Source organism: Hirundo rustica, chromosome 12, assembly GCF_015227805.2.
Source record: "Hirundo rustica isolate bHirRus1 chromosome 12, bHirRus1.pri.v3, whole genome shotgun sequence".
NCBI classification, from domain to species: domain Eukaryota; kingdom Metazoa; phylum Chordata; class Aves; order Passeriformes; family Hirundinidae; genus Hirundo; species Hirundo rustica.
Window position 1 is genome coordinate 19694841 of NC_053461.1, and position 17214 is coordinate 19712054.

Here is a 17214-nt window from a genome sequence, read left to right on the forward strand (position 1 = left end):
CCTGTCCCGCCGCGGATCCTCCAGCCGCCGGGGGGCGCCGCGGGGCGGGGCGGGGCCGGCCGGGCCGGGTGACCGCGGCGTCACGTGACGGCGGCGGGGGGGAGCCGGGCCCGGACGAGCGCGGGTGTCCCGGAGCGGCCGAGAGCAGCGCCCGGCACGGCACAGCCCGGCACAGGCCGGCAGAGCCCGGAACAGCCCGGCCCGCAGCGTCCCGGCCCGCCGGAGCCATCGCCCGGCCCAACCCGCAGCGCCCCCGGCCCGGCCCGCAGCGCCCCCGGCCCGCCCGCCCGCCGCCACCATGCTGGCGCTGCTGTCCCGGCTGCTCGACTGGTTCCGCTCGCTCTTCTGGAAGGAAGAGATGGAGCTGACGCTGGTGGGGCTGCAGTACTCGGGCAAGACCACCTTCGTCAACGTCATCGCGGTGAGCGGGGCGGCGGGCGGGGGCCGAGCCCGGCCCGGGCCGCGGGGATGGAGCCGGGCCGGGCCGGGCCGGGCCGTGGGGAGCAGCGTGCGAGCCCTCGCTGGGGGGGGATGGCTGAGCCCTGGGGGTTGCCGTGCCTCCGTAAAGCTTTGTGTGCTAATGGGACCCTGGGGACCCTGATCGCACAGCGGGGCACGGCCCCGCAGCGGGCTCTGAAGGCGCCTTTCGGTCAGGGTATCGGTGTGGCGGGGCTCGTGTTAGCAGAGATAACATTGTGTGTCTTCAGCTGCCGCCTCCCTTTGACTGTTTTTCAGTAGTCCTAAATCATTTGAGTGTCAGCATCCACTCTCGGTTCTCCTCTCAAATATTTGCATATCGATTGCTGAAACCCACATCAAATAATCTCCTTTCTCTTAAGGTACAACTTAGCTGAGAAGTACAACTCACAAGCACAAGCCCATCAGCAGCAAACTGCCACACTCGGGCCTGCTGATCTGGTGATGTGCCTGGAGCAGGTGAAGGAAGGGTGTGGGAATACTCCCACACGAAGCTTTTCCATTGTTGAAAGAGATAAAGAGAGGCTCTGCCTAAATGGCGAAGCCATTCAGCTTCATCGGTGTTCTGCTCTGCTGATGGATGTGATGGAAAACATTCCAGGAGACGAGCTGGACTTTGGGAGCTCCTGAATGGGCAGCCTGGGTATCTTTTGGCTTTTCAGGGAGTGTGAGTGACCTGAGTGCAGTGCCCCTAGAATGGGAAAGCTGATGTCTCCAGCTTTAGAGCGAGCACACCTTCAGCTTCTCTTTTGGTTTTTGAGGCTGTGTCCTTCACGCCGTGGAATACTTGTAAGAAAGTATTTATTTAACTGCCAGTTGAATGAGTTGCTAGCTGGGAAAAGGACTTTTCATTCTCTTGCAGTTATGCATCATCCTTGCACGCTGACAAACACCCTGGCAAAACGTAACCAAGCCCTTGTGGAGCTCGGGGTGAGCACTCAGTGGGCTTCGTGATAATCGTGGAAAATGGGTCACTTCATGAAAGGTAACTTTTCTCTGACTAGCTGTTAGCTGACAGTTGCTGGAGTAACCCAGGAATGCCAGGAGCCTTTCCTTTCACCCTCTACCAATACATCTGGGCTTGGATTCGTAGAAACGGAGCTCTGAAATTGTTGAACAGCCTCGATCTGTGGCTGCTGAGCTGATACTGCTTGGAGTGTTTCTGCAGCTGGGGGCTCTCTGAAGTCTTTTCATCCTCTGGAGTCCGCTGGGGATGGCACTTGACAAAAAATGCTTTGCTTCTGTATAGTGGCAGCAGCACGTGTTTGGGCAGTTACCTGTGAAACTCACTGCAGCTGTGTGCAGCAGCCAGCGCTGCAGTAGCTGCACATCAGTTGAGCCCATCTAAGTTGTCTCCAGTGGGAGAAGTTTCCCTGAGTAAAGCTGGAGTCTGTTTGCAGCCTCCTCTGCGGGGGTTGAATCTTGCAAGGTTTCAACCACATGTTAGGATCACACCCAGGCATTTATCTGAGTGAGTGCCATCCAAAGAGCCTTGCAAAACCCCGGGGAAGGAGGAAGCTGTTGAGCATGCTGACACAGCCTCCTTAGCTAGTTTAGTTTGGAAGCATCAGGTCACGTTTCTGAAGTTTTTAAGTAGGAAATCTGGTGAGTCCTTATACAGAAGAACAGAGGGGAGGGGTTTGCTCGGGTTTGTATTGTTGGTTTAAACAAAATAATAGCATAAACTTCAGCTACCAGTGCAAAATCACTTTTTAGAGAAGTACGGTTTGTGGCATGCAGAGCTGGTTTCTCATTTGCTTCCTTGACTGACTTTGGTTCAGAGTCTGCATTTGGGAATGAGTGCAGGAAAAGAACAACTGCTCTCTGCAGGCCAGTAAATGGTTTGGGTGGATGAGGCTGTTGGGATTCCTTAAACCTGAATTGAAAGGAATGACACAGCAAGATGTCCTGTCGGATAGCTCTAAAAGCTGGAGTGCACACCAGGACCTCGGTGTGCCCTAGAAGGTTGTGTGCTGTCGCCACTCTTGACAACAGTGAGTTTAATCCAGTATAAATCTCTAATGTAAGCTCTGCCCATCAAATCAGGCGTATGGAACTGGAGGGAAAACTCAACCAATTACACAGGGAAGCTGGGTACGAGGCCTGACTGCTGCTGAAGTGGACAGGCCACAAGAGGCAGACAGTCCAGTTCTAGAATGATCCTTTTCTAGATTGGTAGCGGGTTTTGAGCACGTTTATTCCTCCAGTGTAAACAAACACTTGATTTGTAATCTGACCAAACAAAGGCCTGGAGAGACAGGACAAGAGGGAATGGCTTTGAACTGAGAGATGGAGAGGTTAGATTAGATATTAGGGATAAATCCTTGCCTCTGGGGGTGGTGAGGCCCTGGCTCAGGTTCCCAGAGAAGCTGTGGCTGCCCCATCCCTGGAAGTGTCCAAGGGTGGCTTGGAGCACCCTGGCATAGAGGAAGGTGTCCCTGCCCATGACAGGGGGTGGCACTGGATGGTCTTGAATGTCCCTTCCGACCCAAACCCTCCTGTGATCAGTTTGATTAGAAGGTTTAAAACCCGATGTTAGCAGCGAAATCTCGTTAGAGCTGGATTCAGCTAATGCAGCTTCTGCTTTTCTAAGGCTCTGCATTAGTCACTGTCTCTAATTAGATATTAAGCATAAGTTTTCCATGTGCGTGAGTAAACTTGCTCACAAGGGAGGATATCATTTCTTCCTGGTCCTAATTTCCCTAATGTGGATGGCCTGTGGCTCTTATTCAGAGAAACTGCGTGTCATCCCGCGCTCACATCTGGAATTGTCGGCTCCCGAGCCGAGCCCTGGAAATGCCCACTGTTCACAGGCTCTGCAGGATCTTGGGGTGTTTGCAGCTCGTTCCCAGCCTCCCCTCAGCCTCGGCTGGAGCTGGAGCCGTGGCCGTGCTGCTGTGGGGAGCACCAGAGGCGAGGGGGCTGCTCCGGCCCAGTGACACAACTGAAGCACGACTCAAGTAAGCTGAGCCTGCTCCCGGCCCCGGGGCGCTCCTGCAGCCTCCACAGCGTCCCGTGGAAGAGTGGCACATCCTGGGCTTTCTGTAGACGTTTGGGTTGACCCCTGGTAGGTTGATCCTTGATCCAGGTGTTTGGCACTGGAACACCGAGGCTCATTAGCCTGATAGTCAGCAAGCAGAGATCGGGAGGAGTGGGAGGAACTTGGACGTTTCTGATGCAGTTACCAGGTTCAAGAGCTAAACTCAACCTGTTTGTGGTGACAGGGTAAATCAGGTCCCTTTCTAGGATTTGTGTCAGAGCCTGAATTAGTGTGGTGGTTTTTTTTAACTTTGGAATATCTGGAAGTGTTGGAATGAGACTGTGGTTTCTAGAGAGAGGCAATTCCTGAAGTGCCTCTCAACAAAAGATTCGTTTGGCCAGCTGGGAGCTGCAACTTCCTTCTGTTCTCACAACTGTTATAACTACATTGACTTGACAAAGCCACACCAGAGAAGTGCAGAAAAATATTGCTCTAAAGGGCTCCACTGCTGTTTTAATGCCTTTTGAACCACCCAGGCAGGCCATAAATCCCATGGGTTGTCACTTCATACACACTGTGGCTAAGGGAGAAGGTGATCAAATTTGAAACGTTTCTTGATGGCAGATGTCTCTTGAAATGTATTGCATCACTTCATTAGCTAATAAAGCTCCTAGGAGGTGACTCAGACCCTTTCTTTGAGGTCCTGCTTGCTGTACCCTTAGTGGGCTTAAACAGGTAACTGAAATCAGGATCTCCTTTTTCCATCTTGGTCCTGAGTTCCTGGTTCCCATTCCTTTGTAAGCAGTGGCAGAGTTTTCAGTGGTAATGTCTGGATAAGGACACCTTCTTGACTATCAGAAATACGAAATGTCCTGAGCTCTTACATGACTGACTTCTAGACAGACATAGACTTTCTTTATGGTAGATATTTGCTAAGCAGTCCATGTCCTTTTAAATATTCAGTTAAAGTCAGGGCTGGGGAAATAAAAATGCCTTTCCTTGTCACATACCACTGTTTTGGTTTCTGCAGGAATCATTCCTGGAAGTGCTTTTGGGAAGCCTTTCAGCAATGGAAGCTTCTAATCTGCAGTTCAGGCTTCTGATCAAGGTCACAAGTCGCTGGAACACTGAAGGATTTCCTAAAGAAGGAAGCTGGACTATAGAAAGTTGATTTGTCCATTTATGATGCACTGCTTGGTTGAGGCTATGAGTGTTGCAGAGGAGGCTTAGTGTAGGGGTAGCTTGATATAATGCTAAAATTGCACTGCTTTTTAAATAATTTTTTTCAAGTAGATGTTTTGGAGACATGCAGCGTTTTTTCTTAGTGCAAAAAGAAAGAAATTTTTAGGGATGAGCAGCAGGGTTTGATGTAATACTCTGGTTCAGGTGGATTGGGAGTGTCCTGGCTGGATTCCATACTCCAGTGGTGTTGCCTCCTAGTTGGTTAAGCTTGTTTGTGATCTCATCTAGCTGGATGAAAAGTATATATGATTAAAGATAAAACAATCTTTGCTGTGTAATAACAAAGTCTGTGTGAAGAGATTGGTCCTATAACAGTAGTGACTCATGTCAGCTTTATGAGATACAAACCAAAGGCTGCTCTGACCTTCTCTGACGATACAAAGAACGCCCTTGTGCAGGCTGTGGAATCCAAATCAAGCTGCTTAGGGGGCTGACAGTCTGCTAAGAGCTGTCCAAGACCAGGCTGGACAGGGCTTGGAGCAATCTGTGTAGTGGAAGGTGCCCCTGCCCATGGCAGGGAGTGCAAATGGATGGTCTTTGAGGTTCCTCCCAATTGAAACCACTCTACCATTCCATGACTTTATGGAATTTGACTTTCTGGCTGTAGCTTATATGGTTTAGAGAGGCAGATGAAGAAACCCGAATGTGGTTTAGTTTGGTTTATGTTTTTTTGACTCAAGACAGCTGGAAATGGCAGGTTTAATAAGGTTGTTGTAATATTAATTAAATTGTAAGAGGCTAAACTCGCATCCTTTGTACGCTTCTGGAATGTCAAGGAATGGCAAGTTAAACACTTGCCCAAAGTTTTCCTTTGGGAAATGAGCTGTACCTGTAGCTGGCTTGTTCAGAAACGCTGCAATCTGTGATTTACTGCTGCTACTGATACGAGGTGAGGTGAACCCGAAGTGATCCATGGAACTAAGTCCCTTTGTTCAATCTGGATGCAGTTTTGCTGCTCTGAATGATCCTTATCCAGCCTAAGTACTCATCGGGGTAAATGGGCTCATGCTGCACTAAAATCTCATGTTTGGGCTCTCCAGGAGCTTTGAAGGGAGCATCTCTAGAAGAGGGGGGCTGAAGGATTAGTCCTGTGGGTTCTGTGTGCGTGTGGCCTCTGGAATTGGCTCTGTTTAGTCTCCCTGTCCCTTATCTCCCACACGGGTTGGAGCTAACTTTGTTTGGTGACCTTCGGTTTGTGCAGGTGCTGTGTGGTCTGCGAGACCTCGGGGCTGAGGCTTCCATGAGAATCCCTGCAGGGAGAGCTCCTGCCCTTCCAGGAGCCCTGCAGGGCGTTCAGGGTCTGCCTGGCAGGGTGGGCAGCAGCGCTGAAAACACGGCATTGCCGGATTTGTCAGCAGCTACTCCTGCTGTCCTTGATGAGCGTTTGAGCAGCGCTGCTGTGTGTGACAACAGCCAAAGGCTTTCCCGTGGGGAATGGAAAATATTGCTGTGCGTATCCCACTTGTTTTAGAGCTGGTGTTTAAGAAGGAGCAAGCATCTTACTGTGAGCACATTGATAGCAGCCTCTGCTCTGGGAGGGAAGGCTGATTCCCGAAGTTACTGCTAGTAAAAGTATGTTCCTTTCGTTCTCCTCTTCGAGTAGCTTTTGCATTTGAATACTCTTAAGTTGAAGCTGAATTCATGGCTTTTTTCCTCCGAGGAGGTAGTAAACAAAAGCCCTCTAAATTCTGAGTTTAGAGAACTGTTTCTGGGCCAAGACAGTTGAATGTGGTAGCAGAATCCATCAAAGGAGATCACTGTCTGCTGCTAAAATCCTTTACAATCGTTTTAACCAATTTTTGACCTGTCTTAAAAGTGAAAGTGACTGCCAGTAGCTTTCCTTGGGCCCACTGCCTGTGAGCAGAGGAACACCCACACTCACACCAGGGGAAGGTCATTCAAATGAAGACCTGAGCTGACCCGTATGTTCATGTCAGCTCTGGATTGTCCCCCTGCAAAGCAGAGAACAGGCAGCTGAAACTCAACTGAGCGACTGCAGTTTTGAGGTTTTGAGGTTTTAAGCAAGTCAAAACAAGTTTGGGGATGTGCAGCGTGGGCAGAGAGCACTTGGGAGGAATAAGATGCAGCAGCTTTCCTGAAGATTCTGTCAAAGTTTCCCTGTGGTGGGTCACAGTAATTTCAACATTACATTAAAGATGTGGCAAATGAAGGGCTGCTCCAATCTGCAGGAATCTGTATCCTGAAAGAGCAGTGGGAGAGCATGAAATTGGTACTGAGCGCGCTGCAATTAGTGGGATGACTGGCACAGTGAGTGCTGCAAGGGAGGGCTGTAAACTCCTCACAGGGATGGGCAGGGAGTGTTTGGACAGCCTAGAGCTTGATGAGGGTCATGATAAGGTTCTTTATGGGTAGGAATCAGGGGGAAGGCCAGCAAGGCAGATATCCTGGTGGGAGTCTCTTCTAGACCACCCAGCCCAGGATGAAGAGGCACCAAAATCCTCCTTGAGCTGCTGGGAGAAGTCTCACTGTGGCTAGGCCTTGTTCTCATAGGAGACCTCAGCTTCCTACATGTCTGCTGGAAATAAACCCAGCAGGGAGGTGGTGAGTCCAGGAGGTTCCTGGAATGTGCGTTCCTATTGATAAGGACAGCTCTCGAGAGAAGGATCTGGAAGGATCTGAGTGGGAATAATTGGCAGCATCTGGGGTAAGGCTCAGCAGCGCAGAGATGGAGGCTCAGGGAGTGCTTGGGAGACGCTGGGATAGGAGCTGTGGGTGTGGGGTGTGACTGTGGAGGCAGGAATGTGGAGGCAGGAATGCTGTGGTGCTTGATCAACTGTGGCAAGTGACCCTTCAGAGGCAAGATTGGTTTGAGGAGCCGAACTGAGCCGCCCCAGCCGTGGCAGCACGGCTGACCGTCGGCTCTGAGCCGTGCTGACCACTCTGGCTGCAATGGGCAGCTCAGGCCCTGGCATCTCGGGCAGGAATGGGCAGCTCCTGGGCTGGCATTCCCATTGGGCACCCACCCTGCTACCTTAGGAAAGGCAGAGCGGCTTCTGAAGCGGTGCTGCAGGGTGTGACCCGAGCTCCTCGTGCAGCCCTGGTCCTGCTGGCCGCACTGCTCCTCACACAGGCCAGGAGCTGTTGCCCTTCATGGCCAGTTGCTCCTGGCAGCTTGTGAGCAGTCAGGCCCTAACTCTGGGGTGGTGTGTCTGCTTCAGAGATCCCAAAAGGCTCTGAACCCCAGGGAACTTCTCTGGGCAGTGTCAGAGGGGAGATGCAGACTTTGCTGCTGTGATACCAAACCCTAATTAAACAAGTGAGTGCTTTGGGATCAACCCTAATTTTTCCAAATGTGCTTGACTGTCTGGTTCTGTTACACATAATGGATGTAGTGAGCTTCGTAATGGCCACTGTGGCTGATTCACCTTCTGCCAAACAGCCAAGGGAGAAATCTGTAGTAGTGTTGAAAACTCTTTGTTGTGGCTGCAGGAGCTGGTTGGGAACTTGGCTGTCAGATGGAAGTGTTACAGACAGTAAAACATCTGCCACTGGAGAGGCTCTCCAGTGCAGTGCTGTTTGCAGCAGTTGGGAGTGATGCTGAATGTCTGCTCAGAGGCTCTGGAGCTGCATTTGCCACTGCTGGAGACGTTGGACACCGCAGCCAGGCAGGAAGCTGACCCGGCAGGTCCTTCCACTTGGCAGCCTTTAACACTCCGCAGGGAGTCACCCAAGACCTGTGGGTTGGAGGCTTCCTCCACAGGAGTGATTTATTACTGCAAATGCTGGCCAGAGAGCAGCTTGCATCAGAGGGAGCCCTTCTGGATATTTCTAGCTCCCAGGTAACTGGGAGATCCCGACATGCAGGCCTTGGCTCCAGCAGAAGTAGGTGAATGGCTCTTTTCCTGCCCCTGCCCTGGCTGTCCATCTGTTAGGCTGTGCAAAGCACTTTCCATGGTGACTTTGCTCCCCTGGTTGTCTCAAGACTTGAAAAATTATTTCAGTGCTTGTAAGAAATGAGTTGTCTGACTTCACATGAGCTCCCGTACTCATGGATTTAACATCCCTGACTTCTTGGCTGTAAAACCTTCATCTGGAAGGCAAATGGTCAGAAAAAGCTTGTTATATTTTCCTGTGTAAACCAGTAGTATTAGATAAGCATGAAATTGAACTTTCTCTTTTTTTCTTTTTTCCAGTCAGGTCAATTCAGTGAAGATATGATTCCTACTGTGGGCTTCAACATGAGGAAAGTTACAAAGGGTAATGTTACAATAAAGGTACGTTGCCATTGTTGACTGTTTCTTTAGCTTCTAGTTTGAAATTTACATGTTTGCTCTGTTTTGCTTCCAGCCTTGAGGCAAATATAGGAAACTGAAGAGGCTCAGCTAAATCTGTCAAGTAGCTTAAGAAGACATTTATGTTTATTTATGGGGCTTCTGAAATGAGAATCTCTGTGTGATTCCCAGGTTCATGGACTAGTTAAAGCACAGTTGTGATAATGGTGTCTGGCTTAGATCTGACTCTTTGAGGCCCAGAGATGCTGCCTTCCTGCTCATCAGTTTGCTTAAGGGAAGGTTTACATCAAAAGCAAAGCTTTAAGTGAATACATTTTATTTTCTTGTGTACCTCAGTGTGTAACCAACATAGACAGGATGTTCTTGTATCTGGTGCAGGGTGCTCCAGTTTGCATCTCCTGCTGTAGGGCCCTAAGCTCTGAGCAGCTGTACAAGGGATTATTCCCATTTTAACTTGGGAGAGGTCAAGCAGCTGCTTTAAAGAGAAAGGAAAAACTGTTGTGATTTCTTGTCTTATCTTTGCCTGACATGTTTAAACACAATGCATGGCTAAATTGTCTTTCTCCCCTTGCCTTAAGATTTGGGATATAGGAGGGCAGCCCCGATTCCGAAGCATGTGGGAGCGATATTGCAGAGGAGTTAATGCTATTGTGTAAGTGTCCTTCCTTCGGCCCTGCTTCCTTCACATGTGCTTCTCTTCTCTTCCTAACACTGCATGCCTGACTTTGTAGTTCTTGTGATTCTGAACCTGCACTGCAGCCACACTGACCTTTTTAACCCTTAAGTTCAGGGCTCAGGATGGGTTATTTTATCAGTGTCTCATCTGGAATACTAACTCCTCCCTGTCTGAACTGGGTGGCAGTGCTAACTCAAAGCGTATTCCTTCTACTCTGCTCTTAAGAGAGTTTTTTTAAAAAAAGAGCTACATTCTTTGCTCAGAAGTCCTAGCTTTGTTGAGAGCCCTGTTGAATGTGCTCAAACCTGGCAGTGTAAAGGAAAGAGTGATGTTTCTGCAGGAGCTCAGTGCAACTGACCTAACCTGAAATTCTCTTTAAAGCTACATGGTAGATGCTGCAGATCGTGACAAAATAGAAGCCTCTCGAAATGAGCTGCACAATCTTCTAGATAAGCCCCAGTTACAAGGAATCCCTGTAAGTAACATCACCTTTGTAATTGTTTCGTGTTTTCTGGTTTTGGTTGGGGTTTTTGTCTGTTGGTTTGGGGTTTTTTAAGCAAAGCCACAACCATTTCCTCCTCTGGATTTCAGGTGCTAGTACTTGGAAATAAGAGAGACCTTCCTAATGCTTTGGATGAGAAACAGCTAATTGAAAAGATGTAAGTCTTACCCTTGCTAAGAAACATTTCTCTTACTCAATAAATTCATGTACATAGGGTTGTTATTAGATCAGGAAGCTTGCATTTATGAGTGGAAAACCCAACAAGAGCAGGGAACTGGATATTGTACAGAACAAGTCGTGTGGGGAAGGGAAGAGGAACAGTTCAGATTGTCAGTAAGAGTCCTTGTGTCAGTGAAATGTGTACTGAAATGTTCTCTCTTTCCCAGGAACCTTGCTGCTATTCAGGACAGAGAAATCTGCTGCTACTCAATTTCTTGCAAAGAGAAAGATAATATAGGTAAGTATTAACCCAAAACACTGAGAATCATGAAGTGCTGTCAGACTGGGGGGATTGTATCTTCTTAAACACAGACTTCCTGTCTTCAGGAAACCAGGAACAAATCAAAGCAGTGTGTGAGTGCACTGCTTAAAGTCAGCATAACCCCTGATGGCAGTGAGGAAGCCTGACTGGTGTTAAAGTTTTAGGGGCTGTAGTCACCAAAAAATGTCAGTCCCTGTGAAATCTGCTCTTTTCTTCAGTCATTTTGCAGGAAAGAGCTGACTAGTCCATTAGCTTGGCCTAAGTGATTTTATACTTCTGTCAGGTGCTCTCACCTCTGCCTCACTCGGTGAGGATGCCAAGTACTTGGCAGCAAGTTTTTCCTCAAGTCATTCCCTTGGAACAATCACCTTCCCTTGGTGTGTTATCAGAGCAGTTTGTGTCGTGGCATCTGCCAGTCCCCGTTCCCTGCAGCCAAACAGTGCCTCTTTCTGGCACAGACATCAAATGCTTTAGAACTTGAGGAGTTCAAAGCAGGAACCATGTCCTGTGTAATCTCTGGTGTTTGCCATAAGCTTTGTGAGTAAACTGAGTCATCTGAGCTCAGTGGAAACAGAATTTAACACTTTTCATCCTTTTCTTGATGCCTTCCATGGCTGCCATGGGATTAACACCAGTGCATTGCCAGGGTGACATTGCCAGGAGTTTGCTGATGAGGAAACTTCAGGGTGATGCTCCCAGGAGAAGCTCTAAAGGAGACCAGGATGGTTTTTGATAGGGGAAAAAAGGCTTCTTTCTAGGAAAACTGAATAGTCTGTGGAACAATTGTGGCTTCCAAGAAGCCCCTATCACCTCAGCATCAGTTAAAGGCTCAGACATGATGGATGGAAGCAGAGACTCCCTTCTCTGGAGATCCACACAAGGCTCAGCATCACTGAGGCTCTGGGGAAGCAGTGCTGGAGGGGAGCCAGGGCCTTTCCCTTCCTTAGGAGAGCCTCTTCCAGGCAGGGAGGAGCATGATGCCTTGTCCCCCAGGGCCAAACCAGCTTTGTTCTCATCAGGGGAGGAGCTGCAGACTGGCTGAATGGAGCAGTGCTGATCTAAAACTGATTATTGGAGCCATGGTGTCCCATGAAGGAATATCTTTTTCCCAGAGATGGACAGGACTGAAGAACCAGGATGTGTGGGGCAGTGCCTGTCATTGCTACCTAAAGCATGCTGGGCAGTTACAGGAGCAAAGCATGGACAGCAAGCATCCTAAAAAAATCATTCTGTTCTTCTGCCCTGGGCCATCCTCTAGAGAAGGGCTTGGGTATTCCTGTCCTGTGTTTGGGATGCTGGAATACCAAAGCCTTGCCACTTACACCAATACAGACACTTGAATGTGAAAGTTCTCTTCTCTCTCTCTGTAGATATCACGCTTCAGTGGCTTATTCAGCATTCAAAATCTAGAAGAAGCTGAAGTCTTCCTGGAATCTCCAGTACCAGTTGGCCATAATCTCAATTGTCCACTTCCCTCCATAATGAGATACTACCCAAAAATCCTGTATCAAGAATCTGCCTTTTCACGGTTCATTTCTCATGTGCACTGCTGAACACTTGTATTCCTATTCTGTCACAAAACAACTAGAGTTGTCATGATAAAGTCAGCACAAATATTTATTTTACAACCATCTGTGGTGGGAGGGTTGTGGGGGGGGCTTTTTAAAAAAAATATCTCTACCATGTTAACTACGATGGTACACTCTGTTCTGGTTTTTCAGGGCCAGGTTTTTATATGATTTTCAGCAAGTGTTTTATTTCTAGTGTTTAGTGGCTTGAAGATGCTGATGCTTGACAGCATTAAGATTCTGTAAGATGCCACATACAGTAGTTAGAAAACATTTAAGCGTGAGTTGTGGGATACTGATTGATCTCACAAATGCATGTGATGTGTGTACGTAAGCAGAGAAACGGAAACTGTGTGCAGAGGGGAGCACAAGGCATAGATCAGCATCACTAATCTCCAGCTGAGATCCTGTCACTTGAAAAAGAAAACTCTTGGTGAATTAGGAAAGTCATCTGTTTAAAATCATTCTGTTGCTTCTGTTTAGCATTTATGTGGGGGACGGGAATGGACTGTTCTGTCAAACTTTCAAAAATTGGAGTATTCCAGCATGAAAACAAACCGCTAGGAACATCAGGCTTTGTTCAAATACATTTTCTATCTCCAGATACTCGTGATCTCTCTCTGAAACCAGAACACGCATTCTGAGCAGCTGCATGACACCCAAATTACTGAGACGCTCTTGTATCGAGGCAGTTGTTGACCTTTAGCACAATCTGTGTGTAACTGTCAGTGTCTGTCCTGCTCCTGGAATGGCTGGGCACAGTTCCACCTGGTGCTATGGAGTACCTGGGCTATTGTGACAACTCTAGACCCGCCTGCTTTCTCCATGTAACCCTGTGCAAAGCCTGTCAGATGCAACGAAACGTTTTGCTGTGTCAAAGCACAAGAGAGCCAATGAATCGATCCTGTCTCTTGACTAATACTGCAGCTTAGGGAAGTGTGTACAAGCTCAAGATTGTAATGTTTCTGTAGCTTTACTTTCCCAGTGACTTCAGCCTATTTAAAGGGACAGCCTTGTTAAGCCTGGTTTGTTCATCCAGCAGTGTCAGTGTAGCTCCTCGTGTGCGCAGATCCATGGTGCAGCTGCTTGTGTTGCCTCACACTGTGTGTGATTCCTCACCTCCGTGTGGTTTGCATCCCGTGGGAGCCTCGGGCTGGGAGCAGCGTTCAGTGCCCTCCGTTCTGAGCCAGTGTTCATGCAGGCTGCCATGGCCTTGCCGTCGTGTCCCAGCTCTGGCACTGCTGCACAGACACTACACTCGCTCTCGAGTTGCATTGGAACTTTTTGTCCCCTTTCAGTTCTCTGAAGCATGATTGCAATTAATCCATACTCTGGTGCTGTAGAGGAGAGGGTGTATTAACTTGCTACTGTAGTCCTGAGTTCACCAGAACTGCTACAGTTACTTTTATTTAGCAAATTTGCTTGTGCCTATAATAAGGAAACTAAACTAGAATGTGTGAATCTTTGTGGGGGACCAGGTCACTGTTTAGTTAACTGGCCTGTAGCTAAACTCGATGTGTTTGGTGTTTATCTACTTCACTGCTTTCAGCATTTATGGCATCCAAACACTACCAATTGTTAACCTGTGCATTACTCTCTGCATGTGAACAACTTATACAATTACTGAACTTTGTAAATACGTGAATTTTTTTATTTAGGTGGATGCATATGTTGGTTTACTGCTCTTCAGCTTTATTCAATAAACTTATGTTTTGAGGGTTGTATTGACACTTAACTGCCTGACTTGAGTCGATGTGGCTGAACTCATGGAAAAACACAATGGGATGTGTGTCTCCTCTGCCAAAGATTACAGTGGGGGAAGAAGGGTCGGTAAATACCTGAGCTGATTTATATTCTGTGGTTCAGCTATTCCAATGAAATGCTCACAAAACCACCTTTGAGGCCTGGGGCTTGCTCACCTTACCTGAGCAAGCTCAGATGGTCAGTCTGAGCAGATTTCAGAGCTTTCTGAGTGTGGAAAGCACTGGCCAGCTGCAGGGTCTGAAGCAGGGGCAGCCTTCTTCAGGGGAGCTGTGTTTTCAGGAGAGAAATGCAGGTGTCTGCATTGGTCTTGTGTCAAGCCTAGAGTAAAACCTTGGTTTTTCTAGCACAAGTGTTCAGATCTTGCAGCGCCTGATCATTCGCTGCCAATTAAAGCAGATAGATTCTTATCTCAGTGAAAAGTGAGGCTCTTCTTGACTGAGGTCTTGAACAAAAACTTTGCTGTGATTTTAATCCGAAGTTTCACTGACTGTTCTTCCCAAAGGTTTTTGTTGTATTAGTTTCTCTTAGGACACGGATTAATTTATAGGATTTTCTGTCAGTGTCTTCCAGTTACTGGTAAGAAATTGGATGTCTTCATTCAGGCTTGTCTCCCTGTAAGCTTTCAAACTTGCTGAGCTTTATCAGGTTAGTTTTTAGTCCTGAGTGCAGGTCTTTGAGCATCCTTTGCGTGTAACTCAGCTGGTGGGAAGGACTAGTGACCCGTTCAAGATCCTGGGCATATTCCTTTGGGAGTTCCCTGCATGCAGAACAAGCTCCCTGCAGTTCATAGTCAAATGTCTCTAGATACAAATCTGAAAATCGGAGCCTTGTCAGGCTGGGTGGTGTGGTACCAGGTACCAGTACCAATCATTCAGTAAATCAGCTGGGATATGAACTGGCCCACAGCTCTTTGTTCAATGTGCTGTTTCAGTCCCAGTTTCTGTTTCTAGGTGTAAATAGCAGGGAGAGACACAGGGGCCCCTATAATGTGTGTGCTCTGAAGGGTACATTTGCAATAGTCCCCAAAATGTCCCCAGCTGGGTTTCACAGCTGTTCTGGTGCTGCTCTGCCAGATGCCCTTGGTTACTCCAGTAGCAGGAAGGAGACCTCAGAGTGGTGTTTGATTCCAGTGCACTTGTTCTGGTTCTGGGCTTGAGTAACTTGCCAGGGACCTTTCATTTGAAAGGGGAAGTGTAGAAGTGTTTCCTTCTTGACACCTTTCAGCCTTGGGCTGAAAACAATACTCATCTGGCACTTTATGTTTGAGGTTAAATCTTTTCTGGCCTAATGGAAGTGTGGAGTTCAGGCACTAGCAGTGGTGTTTGATGAACTTAGATGCTGTAGCTGTGTTCTAGAAATGTAATCTCACCATCATTACTTGTCTCAGGCTCTGTAGTGAGCATGGACAGTAAAAAGAGGCTGATTAAATTCCTTTCTCTTCCCAGAAGCTGCTTTTGGGGATGCATTTTAGTTTCATAAATGACTGCATTTGACATCAGTAGCCATAGTCCTGAAACTCCTCTGCTGCAGGTCTCGACACTTGTTGGCATGTTAAGAAGAGCAGCTCTTGTGCAAAGGCAGACCCTGAGCCAGAGAGAACTCGTGGTGGTGAATACCTGAAGTTGGACGGTCCTGCCTGTGCCCTGGTGGGGTGTGGGCACTGTGTGCTGTCCTGAGGTTTAAATCAGCTCTCAGCCCTTGCTGGGGGCTCTGTTCAGTGCAGGTGGTCCTGGAGCAGCAGTGAGGAGATGAGGAATGGTTGTGCTTGTCCCCACAGCTCTGGCTGTGCGAGAGTTTCCCTTGGAGTGTCCCAGTCCTCCCAGCTTCAGTGTGGATTGGATGGTGGTTCCTTCAAGTGCAGTTCCAGAGCAGGGGAGTTCCCATCACCCAGGGACAGCTGAGGGGCTGAGCAGCTGCACACAGCAGCTCTGTCCCACCAGTTGGCTGCAGGAAAGATGCACAAATGTGGAGCTGTTCCATGATCATGGAACCAATAATCCATTTTCTCAATGATTTACGTTCTCTCTTTGCACCTTGATGGAAACAAGTTGGAAAGATTTTGGTTGCTGATGCATCAAACTGCATAATCTTCACTTTCTGGTAGAAGTAAAGGCCAAAGAAAATGCCTTAACCAGTCTGTCTGTTGAATCTAGGAATGTTGTGCAGGGATCTGGAATAACCTGAGGCATGGCTTAGCAGGATTATCAAGCTTTTGGCTTCCCTGAGGTTTCCTTTGTCGTTGCCGTGGCTGTGGATTGGCACGTCCTGGTTCGCTTTGTGCAGGATCTGTGCTCCCCCTGCATGCCCAGCACCACTCCCCTGCCTCGCTCCTGCACTGACCTGATGAGTGTGCACCCCAAAAAGGAAAGCAGGATATTGAGCTGTGTTTCTGAGCTGACACGGACAGTGAATCGTGTTAAAGGAGAAGTAACGTGTGAGTGCCTGAGCTTCAGGGCTTTAGCTCCCAAAAAGTGAGTGCAGAACAACTTGTCTCACCAGCCCATGACCCTTCAGAGAGTGCTCTGCTGCTTTAGGGCTGCAGATGCTGGATGTTCTGGTGTGTCCTGGTGGAACACAGGGGTTTTCTCTGACGTGTCACTCCAATGGCAAACGCGGAATGGCACTCAGAGGGGCTTTGCACATACTCTTTAAAAGGAGAAGTGAAATAATTGATGTCTTTATTTCCCTCCCAGTGAAAGGTGGGCAAGTAGACCTTTGTGCCAGGATTAGTGCCTTTTAATTATGACATGACAGGTTTTGTTCTGTTAAAGGCAACATCTATCATTGTGATAATTTTGAAGTGCTTCAATAAAGTGTTGTTGAAAACCACTTTTTTGCATATTCATCTGTAGTAGGACAGCTGCTTTTACTATTGTTAGGAATATCTAAGAACCCTCATTAACCAATTCTGGGAAACATTAACATTTGGGTATCTCAAACTACATAACTTCATCTGGAGAGTGACTGTCAATGTTGTGCTGAATGCAGGCAACTTTGAGAGGCCAGGCTGTGAAATTCCCATTTCTGATTATTTTTGTTCTGGTACTGGAAGCACTGTTTGGTCTCATTTGTGTTTCTGAAAAGACCCATTGGGTTGAAGTTCTTGAAACATATTACTCAATAAACAGAGCAAATATGTCACTAGAGGAAGAAAAAGTTGTGTGTGAAATTTAAAGCTAAACTTGATTCTCACAAGAGTCTCAAGAGTAAGTAAACTGTTAAGGTGCTGTTGTGTAATTGTGTTAGCTTGGGGTGTGGATACTTCAGTCTG

The 17214-nt window shown here is 47.9% G+C and overlaps 1 protein-coding gene across 1 annotated transcript; it reads left to right on the forward strand.

Moving 5' to 3' along the window:
* Nucleotides 1-264: 264 nt before the first annotated feature.
* ARL8B (ADP ribosylation factor like GTPase 8B) lies at nt 265-16772 on the forward strand. Its single transcript, XM_040075947.2, has 7 exons — nt 265-421; nt 8854-8934; nt 9531-9604; nt 10010-10103; nt 10220-10287; nt 10517-10587; nt 11982-16772. Exons 1-7 carry the CDS (start codon nt 299-301, stop codon nt 12029-12031), a joined length of 561 nt encoding a protein of 186 aa, XP_039931881.1. The 5' UTR covers nt 265-298; the 3' UTR covers nt 12032-16772.
* The last annotated feature ends 442 nt before the right edge of the window (nt 16773-17214 follow it).

Coding starts and splice junctions, on each gene's coding strand:
- ARL8B (XM_040075947.2), top strand. CDS start 299: ATGCTGGCGCTGCTGTCCCGGCTGCTCGACTGGTTCCGCTCGCTCTTC. Junction 422..8,853: donor CCTTCGTCAACGTCATCGCG/GTGAGCGGGGCG, acceptor TCTTTTTTCCAG/TCAGGTCAATTCAGTGAAGA. Junction 10,104..10,219: donor CCCAGTTACAAGGAATCCCT/GTAAGTAACATC, acceptor TCTGGATTTCAG/GTGCTAGTACTTGGAAATAA.